The sequence below is a fragment of the Misgurnus anguillicaudatus genome, chromosome 18, assembly GCF_027580225.2.
Source record: "Misgurnus anguillicaudatus chromosome 18, ASM2758022v2, whole genome shotgun sequence".
Classification (NCBI taxonomy): Eukaryota; Metazoa; Chordata; class Actinopteri; order Cypriniformes; family Cobitidae; genus Misgurnus; species Misgurnus anguillicaudatus.
In genome coordinates this window covers 9,533,769-9,549,091 of record NC_073354.2, presented here as the reverse complement: position 1 = coordinate 9,549,091, position 15,323 = coordinate 9,533,769, and the positions used below count along the sequence as shown (strand labels likewise).

The 15,323-nt window shown below is 40.6% G+C and overlaps 1 protein-coding gene across 1 annotated transcript in view; it reads left to right on the top strand.

Annotated features, from left to right (window-relative positions):
* lrfn2b (leucine rich repeat and fibronectin type III domain containing 2b) overlaps positions 1-14,644 on the top strand; it is a 96,631-nt gene extending 81,987 nt beyond the window's left edge. Inside the window, exons 3-4 of the mRNA XM_073855836.1 lie at positions 8,379-9,775; positions 13,116-14,644. Coding sequence (XP_073711937.1) covers positions 8,379-9,775; positions 13,116-14,091 — 2,373 coding nt within the window. The 3' untranslated portion in view covers positions 14,092-14,644. The remainder of the gene's footprint in view (positions 1-8,378; positions 9,776-13,115) is intronic.
* Positions 14,645-15,323: the final 679 nt, after the last annotated feature.

Sequence of the window (15,323 nt, the reverse complement as noted above, 5' to 3'; positions counted from 1 at the left end):
GAGGGACTGTTTCTTAGCAAGTAATCACTCAATCTGTAAATTGTAAATGTATCTGTAAAAATTTGACTAGCTACTTTTATCACTGTTTTAGATAATACATCTTCCCAATTTATGGCTAATTTCCCAATGATTTTTGCTACTTTGTTTTGCATTTGTATGTGCAGAATTACTGGCAAGTTGTCTATACAGAATGATGTCTAGAATCTAAATTGTTTTTGGTAATAAAAACATTAAGAAATCACAGCTGTTATGGTGAGAGTCTGTGATATTTTAGCCAGTCAGGATTTCGCATCGTTACAGTAATGCTGTGCATTTGCTAACATCAACTCGGCTGAAATGTCTATGATGCGAGACAACGTCTGTTTACAAATTGGCAGATGTTAATAAACCGCTGAAATTCCTAGCTGTTAATATCAATATAAACAAACAGTCTGAAATCTGCATTATTATATTATTACAGTATACACATAGCCCTTTTCCATCGTTGGGCCGAACTGTTACAGTTATGAGTTATGTTTGTGTCGTCGCTTATGTTTGCTCCGTCACAAGTTTCTCACTGTAGCAGTTAAAGCCTGTTATTTGAACAGATATGAGCTAAAATGTTGTGCTAAAAACAACAAATAAATAATCATCTTACTACATAAAACATTGCTGTTTACTGTACATCATATGCCGTCTGTAAACTCTTGCGACACATCAGCCACAAAATGGAAAATGAAACCATATTCATGCTGGCTCAGTCGAATGAGCGGAGAAGGAAACGGGTTATAAGAAAACAGATTGGGAAAGCATTAAAAAAAGCTTTTTCTTGACTTCAGTGAATATGTAACGACATGCCTATTTTATTTCATTAAAAGAAGAATGTATGAAGGAGAAAGAGAAAGCTAAGCCTGTTTTAACTGCTAATCAATGAGATCAGTCTCTATTACGAACAAAAATGTCAAGAGACTTTAGGTCAGGGCTTCTCAAAGTGGGGTCCGCTATCCATAGCAGGAAGGGCCTGCGAAATAATTTGCTTTTAAGGAATCCTCTATTTTTATCTTTCTGTAGTCTGAAGTACCTATTTCGTTATCTTTTTGTAAAACAGAAAGGTTCTTTGGACGTTTAGGGCCAGATTTACTAACATCTTGCTCCAGCAGAAACCATCATTTTATTTGTGATTTACTAAAGATAATTAACGCTGAAAAGGTGTGGTCTGGTTATTTTTTGGGACTGACCCTATTGCATATGCATTAAGTTTTCCTTTCAGATGCTAAATTTATGGGAGGAGAGAATTAAAATGAGTCACGCAACGTGATTTACTAATGTTTGCACGTGTGATATTACTGATATTATCCAAAAAAGCATGTCTTAAGTTATTTTGCGCTTGAAATGGCTGCAATTGTAGTTGATAAGAGAAGGCTTGGTAGAGACAGTACAAGTCAGAGGATTTTTTCCACACCTAACTGGTTATTTGTAATGCCAGAAGAACATATTGTTCAAAAATATTGTTTGTCAAGCCATGTTATTATTTGAGTCACAGGAGAAGTCACACAATCGTCAAAACGTCTTGTAAACTTTCATTTTTTTGTCCTCCGGTTCTTTTCAGTGTACTTTGGCTTTGTTAGCTGGGATTTCACAACCCAAATTTTCATCTGCGATGTCCGTGGTGCTGAACTCAAACGTGTGGCGTTAGTAGATCACCCACCTGAGGATCATCTCTGCTTTTTTGTGACCTTGAACTAATTTCCCCTGCTGTTGCGTTGGTCATTATGGAAATCAGCTGTTGCGCTTGTGTTATTTAATTTGCGCCTTTTTAGTAAATAAAGTGCAGATATTAACACTCCCATCTGTGCTTTTTTGGAATTGCGCTCTCGCGCAAATTCACTGTTTAGTAAATCTGACCTTAAAGCTTCTTTAAGGGACCCATAGAGACAGAGCGCAGTTATGCAAATTTGAAAACCACGCCCACCGGGGGGGAAACAATCCATTCGTCTCCATTGACTTTGTATTGCGAGAGGCCGTCTCCTTGTCATTTCTGGCTTATAACAAAAACAGAATAATGCCTAAAAGCTGCTGTGTGACAAGATGTACAGCTAACAAGCCAAAAAACATAGAAATAAGTTTTTATAAGCTGTCGAGCCGTAAAACCCAGTCTTTAAGGAGAAAAAGGTGGATCGCCGACTACGTTTACCCCTAGTGGGCGCAGTTCTAGTAGGAGTACTATGAAAAGTTGTCTGTTTCCACTTTTGTGTCTTTAAACACCCGTTTTTTGGGGTCGACAGCTTATAAAAACGTATTTCTGGGTTTTTTGGCTTGTTGGCTGTATATCTTGTCGCACAGCAGCTTTTACGCATTATTCTGTTGTTTGTTATTAGCCTGAAATGACAAGGAGTTGGCCTCTCGCAATACAATGTCTATGGAGACGGATGGATTGTTTACCCCGCCTGTGTGCGTGGTTTTCAGGTTATGACACGCTGCGCTCTGTCTCTATAGACCGTTTCATCGGACACACGAGCGGTCACGCGATCGCGCATCTGGTCAGAACTTTACTTCCTGTTTCTGTTAATTTATTGGTCTGACTAGTTGCTAAACTGAACTCTTAAACAAATACCTCGTCGAAAATAAATGTTTTGTTTTTCTATGTAATCCACGTGTTGTTTATTTTGCTTGTTATATAAATAAACTACTTTAAAAGGACTTTGTTGTTATTTATTCTTAGCGGAGTTTACCGGAAGTTACGTGATGACCACGAAAGCCGCTTGTTTATGTTGTTACTGCTGAAACCGTCTATAGTTAGATTGTGTAGCACCTTTATTTTTAGGAGTGTAAAAATAGTTGGAAATGTTCCTCCCGTGTAAGCGAGTCCTTACAGAGCCCCTGCTCTAGGTGACTTTATAACGATATGACCTGCTGATGGTGCTCATTTACTACATACTGTACAGCTCCATCCCTTAGTTTAAAATGACTCCCCTCTCTCTGTCTCCTAATGTGAAACTGAGCAGAACTTTAATGGCTCACGTGTTCAACTAGACTCATTTCTATCAGATCTCAGCGCTCACAGGATATTTCCAGCTGAACGCTTCATACAAGCATTGTGACCCTGATAATAGAAAAGAAGCTGTGTTAATGATTTGTACGCTGTTTGTATTGATGATGCTCTCAGCTGCTTGTGAGATTTAATGTGGTAAATAAAAACCCAAGATTCTCATGAATACATTAGCCTTGTGCTCTGGGCCTGAAGTGATTGTCATCTAGTTGTGATTATAAATAACCTGATCAGTGTGCTCTAAATCAGGGGTGTCCAACCCTGCTCCTGGAGGGCTGGTGTCCTAAAGTCTGTCGTTTCTAGACCACTAGGGTTGTGCCAAAGATAGTGATAGCTTTCATGACGATAGTTTGCCCATTAATGTTTTAAATTACTATTATTATTATCATCATAGCTTTGGCGACCAATGCGCATTGTGTGCTTTTCCTGGAACGAGAAACTTTTTTTGCGCGAGAGAGCTTGTAACACACATAGCTCAGACATTTCTTCACGCTAGAGACGTTGGTAGGCACACAGGGGTTTGTGTCCCTGGAACACAAGAAATTTACAGCGCACCTAGGCATCAACGAAGCACTCGGATTAATGGCCTCATGTTTAAGAAGGTTGCACTAGTGGCAGTGTTGGCAGCTTTCCTTAAAGTAAAGCAGCTTCTGTTTTTTGTCCACCAATCTAGTGACTTGTCATAAGTAAACTATTGCCCAGCCCAGCCCCCCCCCCCAATACTATAAGGTATTGCGATTAGGGGTGGCACAGTACATGAAAAAACATCCGAACCATTCGGTTCGCTCTTCTCGGTTTGGAGCGTGTGTGTGTCGCACGGTTCAACGCATAGGCAATGTAGCCTCGTGCCCGTATTTTACCTGAAGCCTTGTACACTTTCGTCTGGCTCCACAGCACGAGCCTCCACTTGGGGAGGAATTTATACTCGACACACAGACTGGGTGCTGGCGTGATGAGACGTCATGCTCAGCTAGATTCGCTTGGAACTCGTGGTTCATGGGTTGCGGAGCCGCGCGCAAAGTTAAAAAATTTGACCTGCACACCGCCAAGCGAAATGGGGTCTCGCGCACACAACGTGCACTACCGCTCACTCCGCGTTGATGTGATTTTTGCCGCACGTACCTTTGCACTCGTACGGACGTGTCGAGTATAGCTACACTGAAGTTGGCAGTTTGATAAATGCAAGTTAATTCTGCAGTTTAATCTTTGTTCCTGTAGAGATAGCAATACACATTCTCCTTTTTATGATGTTTTATTAACGTAGTTCGGGAGGAGCACGTCAAATAAACCACTTAAGTACTTCCAGCTGTCTATAATCAGTAATCAACAAATACTCTAGTACCACCAGCTGTCCTCAATCGGTAATCATCATATCTACCCAATCAGCACAAAGGCAAGCCATATATAAGTCACAGTTTAACTCTCCAAAGATCCTCTGCAGTCTTCAGAATCCCTCCACCACCCCGTCTCCTCTCACTCACCAAGTTAATTCCTAAACCGGGGGGAGGGGTACTCTGCGTTCGGCCCATTTCCGAGCTCAGAGCCCTCTCCCCAGACAGCACACCAAATATGTTTACTAATTTAATCTATACAACTTATTTGTAAGTGTGAACTCGTGAATTGCCAAGTAAATGAAAAGCATGTCATCAATGTCTTGCTGTATCAAGCTTTCCTCAGAGATGGTCCCAATAATGTGCTTAAAGTCAAGTCAAATTCATTTTGTGCATGATTACATGATATAACAATTGTGTTAATACTGTAACCTAAATTGTGGATTATTAAGCTATATATCATATGCTGAAGTAAATTTCTGGAGTGTTAACGATTAAAAGAAAAAACAACAACAAGAACTGTGACCCTAAAACCGTGATACGAAACGAACCATGGACTTTGTGAACCATGCCACCCCTAATTGAGATCTCACAGGCTGACGTTTGGACAGTCTCACTATGGAAACTATATCTAATAAGACACTATAAACCACCAGAATCAGAATTGCAGAAATAATGGCTTTCAAACAGTTTCCTAAATACGTTAATCTGCCACTGGCCAAATGAAGACTGATTTGCCTGAAACTCATAGGTGTGTTGTTGCTGTGCCTGACTAAACAAAGCACTCAGACAAACAGTTGCTGTGATGTCATGTTATGTTTCGTCCGCATACTATCCATATTCATACTATATAGAACGTACTGTTTTATCTGTCGATGAGTAGGTACTTCATCTTATTCAGTACCTACTGTCACATTATGCAAATTCTCAGATGCAGCCATTGAATTGAACTGAGTCTGTCAGAAAAGAGAGACATACAAAATGTGCAGAGCAGTGGAGGACCAGGATTGAGAACCACTGATTTAAAGACATGCGTCATTGGACAAACATTTAATATTCCTGTAGACCACAGAGTGCCTTTATTTGTCTTGCCTGTCTCTCTCTGGTGGTGATAGCTGAGTGCAGTTACTGCATTGACAAATATTTTCAATGCATGTCCTCTGAAGGTTAAATGGACACTAGGGATGCAACAATACAGTTAGTCCATGGTTCAATACATACGTCGGTTCTTTATCCACTGTTTTCGGTTTGGTTCTGATGACTTTGCCTATTGAAGTGTTTTCAAATTATTCTATGCTTAGGGTACACGAACAGTAAGATGTTAAGAAGAAAAAAAATGGTTTTTAAGGGCTAGTTCGGCCAAAAATGATATAAAACCCATGATTTACTCACCCCGAAGCTGTCTGAGATGCATGTCCATCATTTTTCAGACGAACACTTTTTTAGTTATTTAAAAAAATGTTTTAGATCTTTCAGTCAATCAAATTTGAAGTTATGGGGGTCCACGTCCTTTAAGTCCAAAAAAATGTGCATCTATCCTTCACAAAATAAATCTAAATGGCTCCACGATGATAAACAAAGGCCTTCTGAGGGTAATCTGTGCCGTTTTGTTGTAGAAATATCCACATTTAAACTTTATAAACGTAAATAACTCGCTTCCGGTAATGCCGCCATCTTAGTTGCGTCCGCATTCAGGATGAGAGCTTCCGCAGCTTACGGAGGTTTCTCTGCTGCTGCTCTGTGCCCCTGCCCTCCGAATTTGTCATACGTCACGTAAACTGTGTCCCAATTCAGGGGCTGCGACCTTATAAGCATGGGACCTTAAAGATGAGCACTCGGTCTTTCAAGGTGGCAGCCTCAGAAGTTCGCGAAGAGAACTAAATGAGACGGTCTAACCTTCGGACGACCCATAATTGGCGTCACCTGCTGCACACGCCTGTCAGCAGGACATAGCTGAAACGTTTCTGACTTATTAAAATAAATATGAAATCAGCAAAATATTAATTTACAGCCTAAGAAAAGTGCGTACACTACGCTAATACTCTCTCCTGAATACAGAGGAGTCTAGATGGCGGCGCTACCGGAAGCTACTTATTTTAGTTTATAAAGTTTTAAATATGGATATTTCTACAACAACACCGCGCGGATTACCCTCAAAAGACCTTTATTTATCATCCTGGAGCCTGAAGTTTGGATTTCTTTGGGGAAGGATATATGCACATTTTTTGGACTTGAACTTTACTGTTTAGCAGCTGAAAGATAAAAGAAATGTTCTAAAATACTTGAAAATGTGTTTGTCTGAAAAATGATGGACATATGCATCTCGGACGGCTTCGCGGTGAGTAAATCATGGGTTTAATATCATTTTTAGCCGAACTATCCCTTTAATTGCAATTCTCTTTATTTTATGTAAATGCAAAAATCATCTTACACATTTCTTGTGTATTGATAAAATAATATAAGATATAATTAAATAAAGATATATAAAAATGATATCCCATTCAAACTGGGAAACACGTGAATTTTTACATTTTGAAAATAAACACATGTAATCCTAAATTGGTCATTTTACATATCTGTACTTAGTAAATTAAACTTTACATTGTAAATGAAGGCTATACTGTACTACTGTTAAGTCCAACATCATTCTATGCTGTGTACAAACCAAAAATGCATTCCTCAATCAAGATTACTGGTGGGATTTACCTTAGCATCATGCAAAATCTCTTCTTGAGTTGAACTTTTTCAACTTGCCCGAAAGATGTGTTTGATGCAAATGACGCATGTTTGCGGCAATAACAAAGCGTTTCAAACACTTTTCAAATTGGCTTCACCTCTGGTCATATCTGATCTGTGCAACATAGGAGAAAAATAGAATCAAGTCACATTGGCCTTGGACATTTAGTGTCACTATTATTGGGCTCCATAGAGCTGTTGCAAATCTTTCACTAGCCAACATTTGAAGTGGATCACAACCTTTAATAAAAGTCTTAAAGATCCTGTTTTTTAGAAGCCTTTATCACAAACTGTAGTATCACAAAATGTACTTATCTTTATAGCGCTGTTTTCACTGTCCTAAAAACGAGCTAATGTCTTTCTTATCCTATGAAGTCTCTCCTTCAGAAATTGTCCCTCCTTCTGCTGACTCTGTAGCTGTCTTTAAGAATCGGCTAAAAAAAACGTGAAAATGCCGCTACATCCAAAAGCCAGGGGGCGCTCTCATGCAGAAACTTAAAATGCGCTGTAGACATAGAAAAATACACACGCAGCTATGATGACACGCAGCTCCAGGAAATGTCTCAAGGATATATTTATATTGCTGTTCTTTAAACTTTTTCAGGTATTTTCATGATAATAAAGAATATGTTTAATAAATATGTTTGACGAGTGTTGCTTTTTCAAATGCATGTTATAAACAACTCAAACTAACAGTGATTTTAGATCGATAAGGACTTACTGGTCAAAAGCCGTAGTACATGAAATAGCTGTGAATAAGATTGGCTGTCCGATTCAGAATAGTGATCGGCCACGTAGTTTTAGTGGAGATCGGCATTGATTGGAGTATCTCTAAAGTTAATGTAAATACGTATCGAGTTCTGATTGTGTGGTTTGTTTAGTGTGTTGTGATTCGACAGCAGCTTAGCAAAGCTGGCGACTGACGTATTCCTGTGGGCGGAGTTTAGTCAAAAACTCTTGATGTCATTCAACCGGGAAGTAGACGGCTGTAGTTCAAACCAAATGTTCGCTGTAGGCTTTGAAAAGCAAATTCTGTTAAAAAAATATATCGCCTGGAAGTGAACTTTGAGCTTTATCATTTTGCCTTACACAACAACTAAAGTTTGAAAAATGGGATCAGGCAAAAACGTGACCTGTAAAATTTTGAAAAATATCAGTTCTTGTCTTGGGACAACTTTGATGAAATTTTTTATGCAAAAACACTGCTTTTTTCTGTTGATGTGTTTCTTGATTTGATTATTCACATCAATAATCATCTTTTCTTGTTTATTTTTGTCCTCCAGGTCCCTTTGTGTGAATTTACCATGGACTACGTGCTTTATCAGCTGCTGGTCCTGAGTATGGCTGTAATGATGGCCCACGCATGCCCCAAATACTGTGTGTGCCAGAACTTATCCGAGTCACTGGGAACCCTGTGCCCAGCTAAAGGCTTGCTCTTTGTACCACCTGATATTGATCGCAGCACCGTGGAGCTCCGGTTAGGGGGAAACTACATTCTTCGAATCACGCGGCATGACTTTGCCAACATGACAGATCTGGTGGACCTTACGCTGTCCCGCAACACAATTAGCTACATCCAGCCATTCTCCTTCAGTGACCTGGAGACACTCCGGTCTCTGCATTTGGATAACAACCGGTTAGTGGAATTGGGCCCAGATGACCTGCGAGGGCTGGTCAGCCTGCAGCATCTCATCCTCAATAATAACCAGTTGGGTCGCATCTCCGAGAGGGCATTCGAGGACCTTGTGGCATCACTTGAAGATTTGGATTTGTCCTACAACAACCTTTACGGTCTGCCTTGGCATTCGGTCCGACAGATGGTCAATCTTCACCAGCTAAGCTTGGACCACAATTTGTTGGACTACATTCCTGAGGGGACATTTGTGGATCTAGAGAGGCTGGCCCGTTTGGACCTCACCTCTAACCGGCTTCAGAAACTTTCTCCGGATCCCATCTTTGCCCGAGCGCAAGACTCCGAAGTGATGGCCACACCATTTGCTCCTCAACTTTCGCTAAGCATAGGAGGGAATCCACTTCACTGCAATTGTGAATTGCTTTGGTTCCGGCGTCTGGAGCGAGACGATGACCTGGAGACTTGTGCCTCCCCTCCTGGCCTGAAAGGACGCTACTTCTGGAACGTTCGGGAGGACGAGTTTTTGTGCGAGCAGCCTTTGATTACTCAACACACCCATAGGATGGTAATTCTGGAGGGCCAGGCCGCCAGTCTACGATGTGAAGCCATTGGAGATCCCACTCCATCCATACATTGGATTGCCCCTGACGATCAATTGCTTGGCAACTCGTCCCGCACTGTGGTATACCAAAACGGCACACTAGAGATCCTGATAACCACGTCAAAGGACTATGGGACCTTTACCTGCATCGCTGCCAACCTGGCTGGTGAGTCGTCTGCTTCGGTGGAGTTGTCAATTATTCAACTACCCCACTTAAGCAATGGTACAGGCCAAGCATCACAACCCAGGTCCCGCCTGTCGGACATTACAGGCACCTCCAGGACCAATAAAGGATCTCCCAATAGCCCAGCGGAGAAGGCGGTGTCCGTGTCTGAGGTGACTGCAGTGTCTGCTTTAGTAAGGTGGTCTGTCAACAAGGCATCTCCCAAAGTAAAAATGTACCAGCTGCAGTACAACTGCTCCGATGATGAAGTCCTCATCTACAGGTACAAAACAGTGAGATATCTAACACATTTACAAAATGAAAATTTCCTCATTCCAGATAAAAATACTAAACCATTTGGATTGAGGGTGGTATAATGTCTTTTTTTTCAAGTTTGTTTGCCCTACAATCCACTTGGATATCTTGCAGTGTGTTTACAGCAGACAGACGCTTGCTCTGTTCTGTGTGTGTACAGCTTTGGTAGTAAATCCACAGTAACAAAACTGTCAATAGAGAGCTAAACTGTTCATTGTAGTTTTTATTGAGTTGACAGGTGAAGGTAGAATTGAAGAAATGAATTGAAATGATTTGAATTGAAGAAACTGCAAAATTCATATCATAAACTTTATTTCTGTGTGTTTTCAAATACTCACAGATGTCTCATTCTGCCAGCATGAGAAAAGACTCATTGCATGTGTTTCGTCATTATGAATGCTGAATGAGCTGCTCTTGGAAAACTTCAAACTGACTAAACAAGCTCTTATCATAGCCAAGCTTTATAATCCTCAGTAGCCATGTTTACACTGTTGGGCCTAATGAGGGCGGGCAAGTGTGTGTCAGAGCCGGATGGGTTCCTCTGCCTATCGATTTCCCTTGTGCCAAAGAAAGCCAACTGGGAAATGTGCTGGGGTTAATGTCGGCAATGATGTAGTTTAGCTGTATTTCATGTAACCCATGAGTAGAGTTTAAAAGCACGTTTTTGTTTCAGTGCCCATAATAACAGATTACAGACTGTGTGGCAGGGGCGTAGGTTCTGGGGGGGATGGGGGGAGGTAACCCCCCATTCAAATCCAAATGTTTTAAACCCCCCAATATTTTAAAATGAAAATCACAGTAGATCAAATTAAAATATTTCTTTTGTAACAATACATTTTTATAATGAGTTTGTCATAATAAATCAGAAACAACCCCCTTCATTGAACTGATCGGTAACACCTAACTGCAGCTCTCAAATGAGCTTTGCAAGTGCTGCTGGGCAAAGAGGGAGGTTAAAATAAGAAATCATGTACTGAGAAGGAGGTATCGTGTAATAGCTAAACACACTTTACATATATTTTAGCGTAACTTAGTGTAACAGATGCCGGCTAGTCAGTTGAGAGCATTTAGCCTCCTTGTTAGAGTGCACGACTTCCATGCCGGACCAGTTCAAGTCCTGCCCAGGGCAGGTGCAAGTAGGACCGGTTACCCTAGCCAACTAATCCATTGCAATTTAACCATAACTATCAGTATAACAAGTTACCAAAACAGCCTTCTGTTATGTTTTTTTTTTACATTTTTTAATAGTGTCTGTAATTATCATTATCAAGGACAAAATTCTTCACATTGGTGTTTGTTTTCTTCCTAAATTAATCTGGTTTTTGAATGATTTGGCTGAATGAACGATTTAAGTGGCTTTCTCATTAAAAAGCGAATCACTGCAGCCTAATGGCAGGTTTAATATTTAATGTAATTTCTTTCTTTTTAGAGCTTCTCATTTATGTATGAATTTGAGGATGATTATACATCAGTGAAGTTTTGAGGTGTAAAGTGTAATCTCTGTACATGTTTTTTAGCAGATTCAAGGTAAATATAGCAGCAGGGTAGAGAATTCAGCAGACGGAGAGGAGGAGCAGGTGATCAAGGAAAATGACATTCAACAAAAATAAATGAAAACCGTATAGACAAACTAAGATTTGTGAAGTTAGGCTTTACAGTAATGCCTTTAATGTTTAAAATACTCCGGCAAACAGCTTAGAGAGATAGGCAGACAGACAGACAAAAAAGAAGAAATAAATTAACTAACACTACACATAAGAAAAGATTATTATTGTCTTTTATTAAAAACTAACAGCCATGGTTACTACCCCCCCCCCAATGTTCAATGGGGTAAGAAAAATAATCTTATTTATCCTTTTGAATTAGATTACTCCACTGAAAACCATCACAAAATTCACAAAGATTTCTGTAAATCCATGTAAGCATCATCTTGTAATCCCCTCTCAGAGAATAAACTGTATAGACATATTGAAGGCTGTATTTGGCATACGAAAGCAAAGATAACCAATTTGCCCCTCCCCTAACCTGTGTATAGATTATTTTGTGTGGATCAACTTGTGTATGGATTAACCGGTTCTCTCCATGAATATAGCCATAGATGCTGAAATGGCGTAAAGAATAAATAAAGAAGAAGAAGAAAGCAAAGATAACTTTTTTACTGCACAGAGTCACATAGCTGCATAAAAAACTAACGAAAAGCACAATTTAGTGAAAGTAGTGAAAGCACAATTCCACAATTCTATTTAAATTTATATCTATAGCACTTTTCACAATTGGCATTGTTGTAAAGCAGCTGGACTGATTCTAGAACAGAAAGCTTGGCCATGTGGCCTGATCCCCAGAGCTCAGGTAAAGAAAGGGCAGAATCCAAGAGCTCAATGAGAGAAGCCCAGATAAACTGACTTGAGCATATCAAACATTCCCTTTCCCCTTGGCCATGTAACTAAACAAACCTGATACAATCAAATGACCAATCAGAAGACTACCTTAGACCACACTTTACTGGATAAACATCTTGGAAAGTAATAGTGTTTGATCATTTCTGTGAGCTCAAGAATTCAAGTAAGGGTTGTTACCATCCCAGGCTAACTCACCATACGTATCTCTGCCTACATTTCTGCATAACCTAAAATACATTTTCCATGGTACATCTGGCTGCAGCTTTTCATGAAATTTCTACTGGAGGCGTTTGGTTTCTATCCATTTATATGACCCAACTGTTGGGTTTGTCCATATTTGATCCAATTATGGGTTAAAAAAACAAGATTATTTTAAAAGTATACCCCAGCCAAACACGGTCAATCCTGAAAGTAAAGACATCAGACATTTATCCACCACAGTCACACAAGCATGAACTGAAGAATGTTCAGTATTGTCTGCTTTGTAACCTTGAATGAATCCTCATAAAAACTGAGATAAATCAAGCGCCTCCAGTGCCTGAAGATAAAGCGGTATCTACCAGAAGCAATGTATTTCAGGTTATGCAAAAATGTAGGCAAAGGTATTTCATTCTACTGAGCCGGTGCAGGTTGTGACAGAAATAAAATTCCTACATTCTCAGCTCTTTTTCAAAATTCCAGCTGTCAACCTCCACCCTAGCTGTAGAGTCTTTGTTTACACACTGTTTATAGAACTAAACGCCTCTGTCTTCATTTTTCCCAGCTTCAACTCTAATCAAACATTGACAAAATATGAAATGCTTTTTCATTTGTAATTCACTTTGAATAGAACATTTGCTAAATGAATAAATGTAAATATAAACAAACTATTACCAATTATCGCTTATTCTGTCTTTGATGTGTTCCTAGGATGATTCCTTCCTCTAGTAAGGCCTTCCACATCACCAACCTTGTATCTGGGACCCGCTATGACCTGTGTGTGCTGGCAGCCTGGGATGATTCAGCTACCACTCTCACTGCCACCAACGTTGTGGGCTGTGTGCAGTTCTTTACCAAGGACGACTACCCGCAATGCCAGGCTCTACACGGGCAACTGTTGGGCGGCACCATGATCCTCGTGGTGGGTGGCGTGATCGTGGCCACGTTGCTTGTGTTTATCGTGATCCTCATGGTGCGGTATAAAGCAGGGGACAGTGATGACCAACTCTCTGGCAAGTTGAGCGATGTCAGTGATATGCCCTCGCAAACCAACGGAGGAAGGCTGTGGCAGAATGGGGCACCTGGTCCACTCCCCAAAACAAAGCCTAAGGTGGATGTGCCGGACGAAGGGGTCGAATTTAAGTGCAGCACTCTTCGAAGCAGCTTGTCGTCGTCTTCCTCCAGCTCGTCCTCATCATCCTCAGGATTAGCAGATGCCGCTTCTTGTAGTCCCAACAAAGCTCTCGCCAACATCTGGAGATCTGCACCTCACAAGCCCCTCGGAAACATAGACCAGCTTCTAGGGGCCTTTACGTCGCTGGAGCTTCGGAGCCAGGCCAAGGAGTCCGGTCCGTCTGGGAGCTCTGTCGGTGTTGCGGCTTCAACTCGGGCGCCCCCAACTGACAAGGAGCCTTTGTTGGGCCGGATGCCGGACTCGCGTCTCGGTCGGCTGTTCGTGTTGCCGCAGGACTCTAAACCCAAGAGGAGCCGCTCGTTTGACATGGGTGACTTTACCGTGTCTACGGCGCAGCAGCTGCGTTCATATCCGCGCAGGATCAGCAGCATCTGGACTAAACGCAGTCTGTCTGTTAATGGGACGTTATTGCAGTGCGATGAGGAGGGGGACGCCGGAGGGAGCAAAGGCACCATAGACAGCTCAGAATGGGTTATGGAGAGTACTGTATAGAGACTTAGAGGCCACTTACGCACCGCAGCTACACTGACAGTTGACGACAACTGATGACAGCCAACCGCATTGTGTGTCCCAAAACATTAATGACATATTGCTTGCAGAAAATGTGTATATACTCTCTCCAACTCTTCAGCAGCGGTCGACTAAAAATCGCCAGATGATAAATCTCCTCGCTGATATCAATGAACTGATTTTAGGAGTGACTTGTGTATTCTGTTCATACAGAGAAGAGTCCTATAAGACAGTGATTCTTCATTCAGATCCTGGGGATCCTCAGCCTCCCACATTCAACCACAGATTTAAAATGTTTACTGCAATTTATAAAATCAGTTGTCACAACAAACCTTGTAGCGCATATGTGGCCATAGATTTCACCCTGCATGATTCTGGAGTCTCATGGCTTTTGTTTGTTTATTATTTGCCTTGCCATATTGAGAACAGTTATCTATTCGGCACCAGTCAGCCGAGTGCGTTTGTGTGTGTGTGTGTATGTTATCTTTACGTCTGAAACATGAACCGATAAGTTTTAATAAATGTCAAAAAGAAACTTGGGACCTACTGCAGTTTTTTACAGCTGCTTTGAGGATCAAAGAACATAAAGAGGAAATTTTTGTAAATTGCCAAGCCAACAGTTTCCCCAAAGAACAACATGAAAAACAGTAAACATCTCTGATCTTCTTGTGCAGCAGTTTATATGAAATGAATTTAAAAGATTTTATATTTTTATCTTGTTGATCAACGACACTTAGGCTTCTTTCGAGAACTTTCCCTTTACTTCTCCCTCTGTTACCTGCTTTTTATTCATTCATTTTCTTTTTGAGAAATTCTGTGTATATTTTAATGAATCTACAAGTTGTTTGTAATATTCTATATTCCTGTATGTGCAAAAGTGAAAAAACATATCTTGTTATTTTAAATCATCTAACAATGAAAACCAACCATACACTTGTACAATTGTCTATTTTGTGTGATTAAAATGCAGCAGTGTAATGATATCACTTGAAGGCAAGTAGAGTGAACCCAAGTGCAGTTTATTTAATCCAAAATATAAAGAAACACAAACATATTCGTAGGCATGGCATGAACAAGAAAAGGCTCGCCAACATGCAGATAATAAACAACATTAAAGGAATAGTCTACTCATTTTCAATATTAAAATATGTTATTACCTTAACTAAGAATTGTTGATACATCCCTCTATCATCTGTGTGCGTGCACGTAGGCGC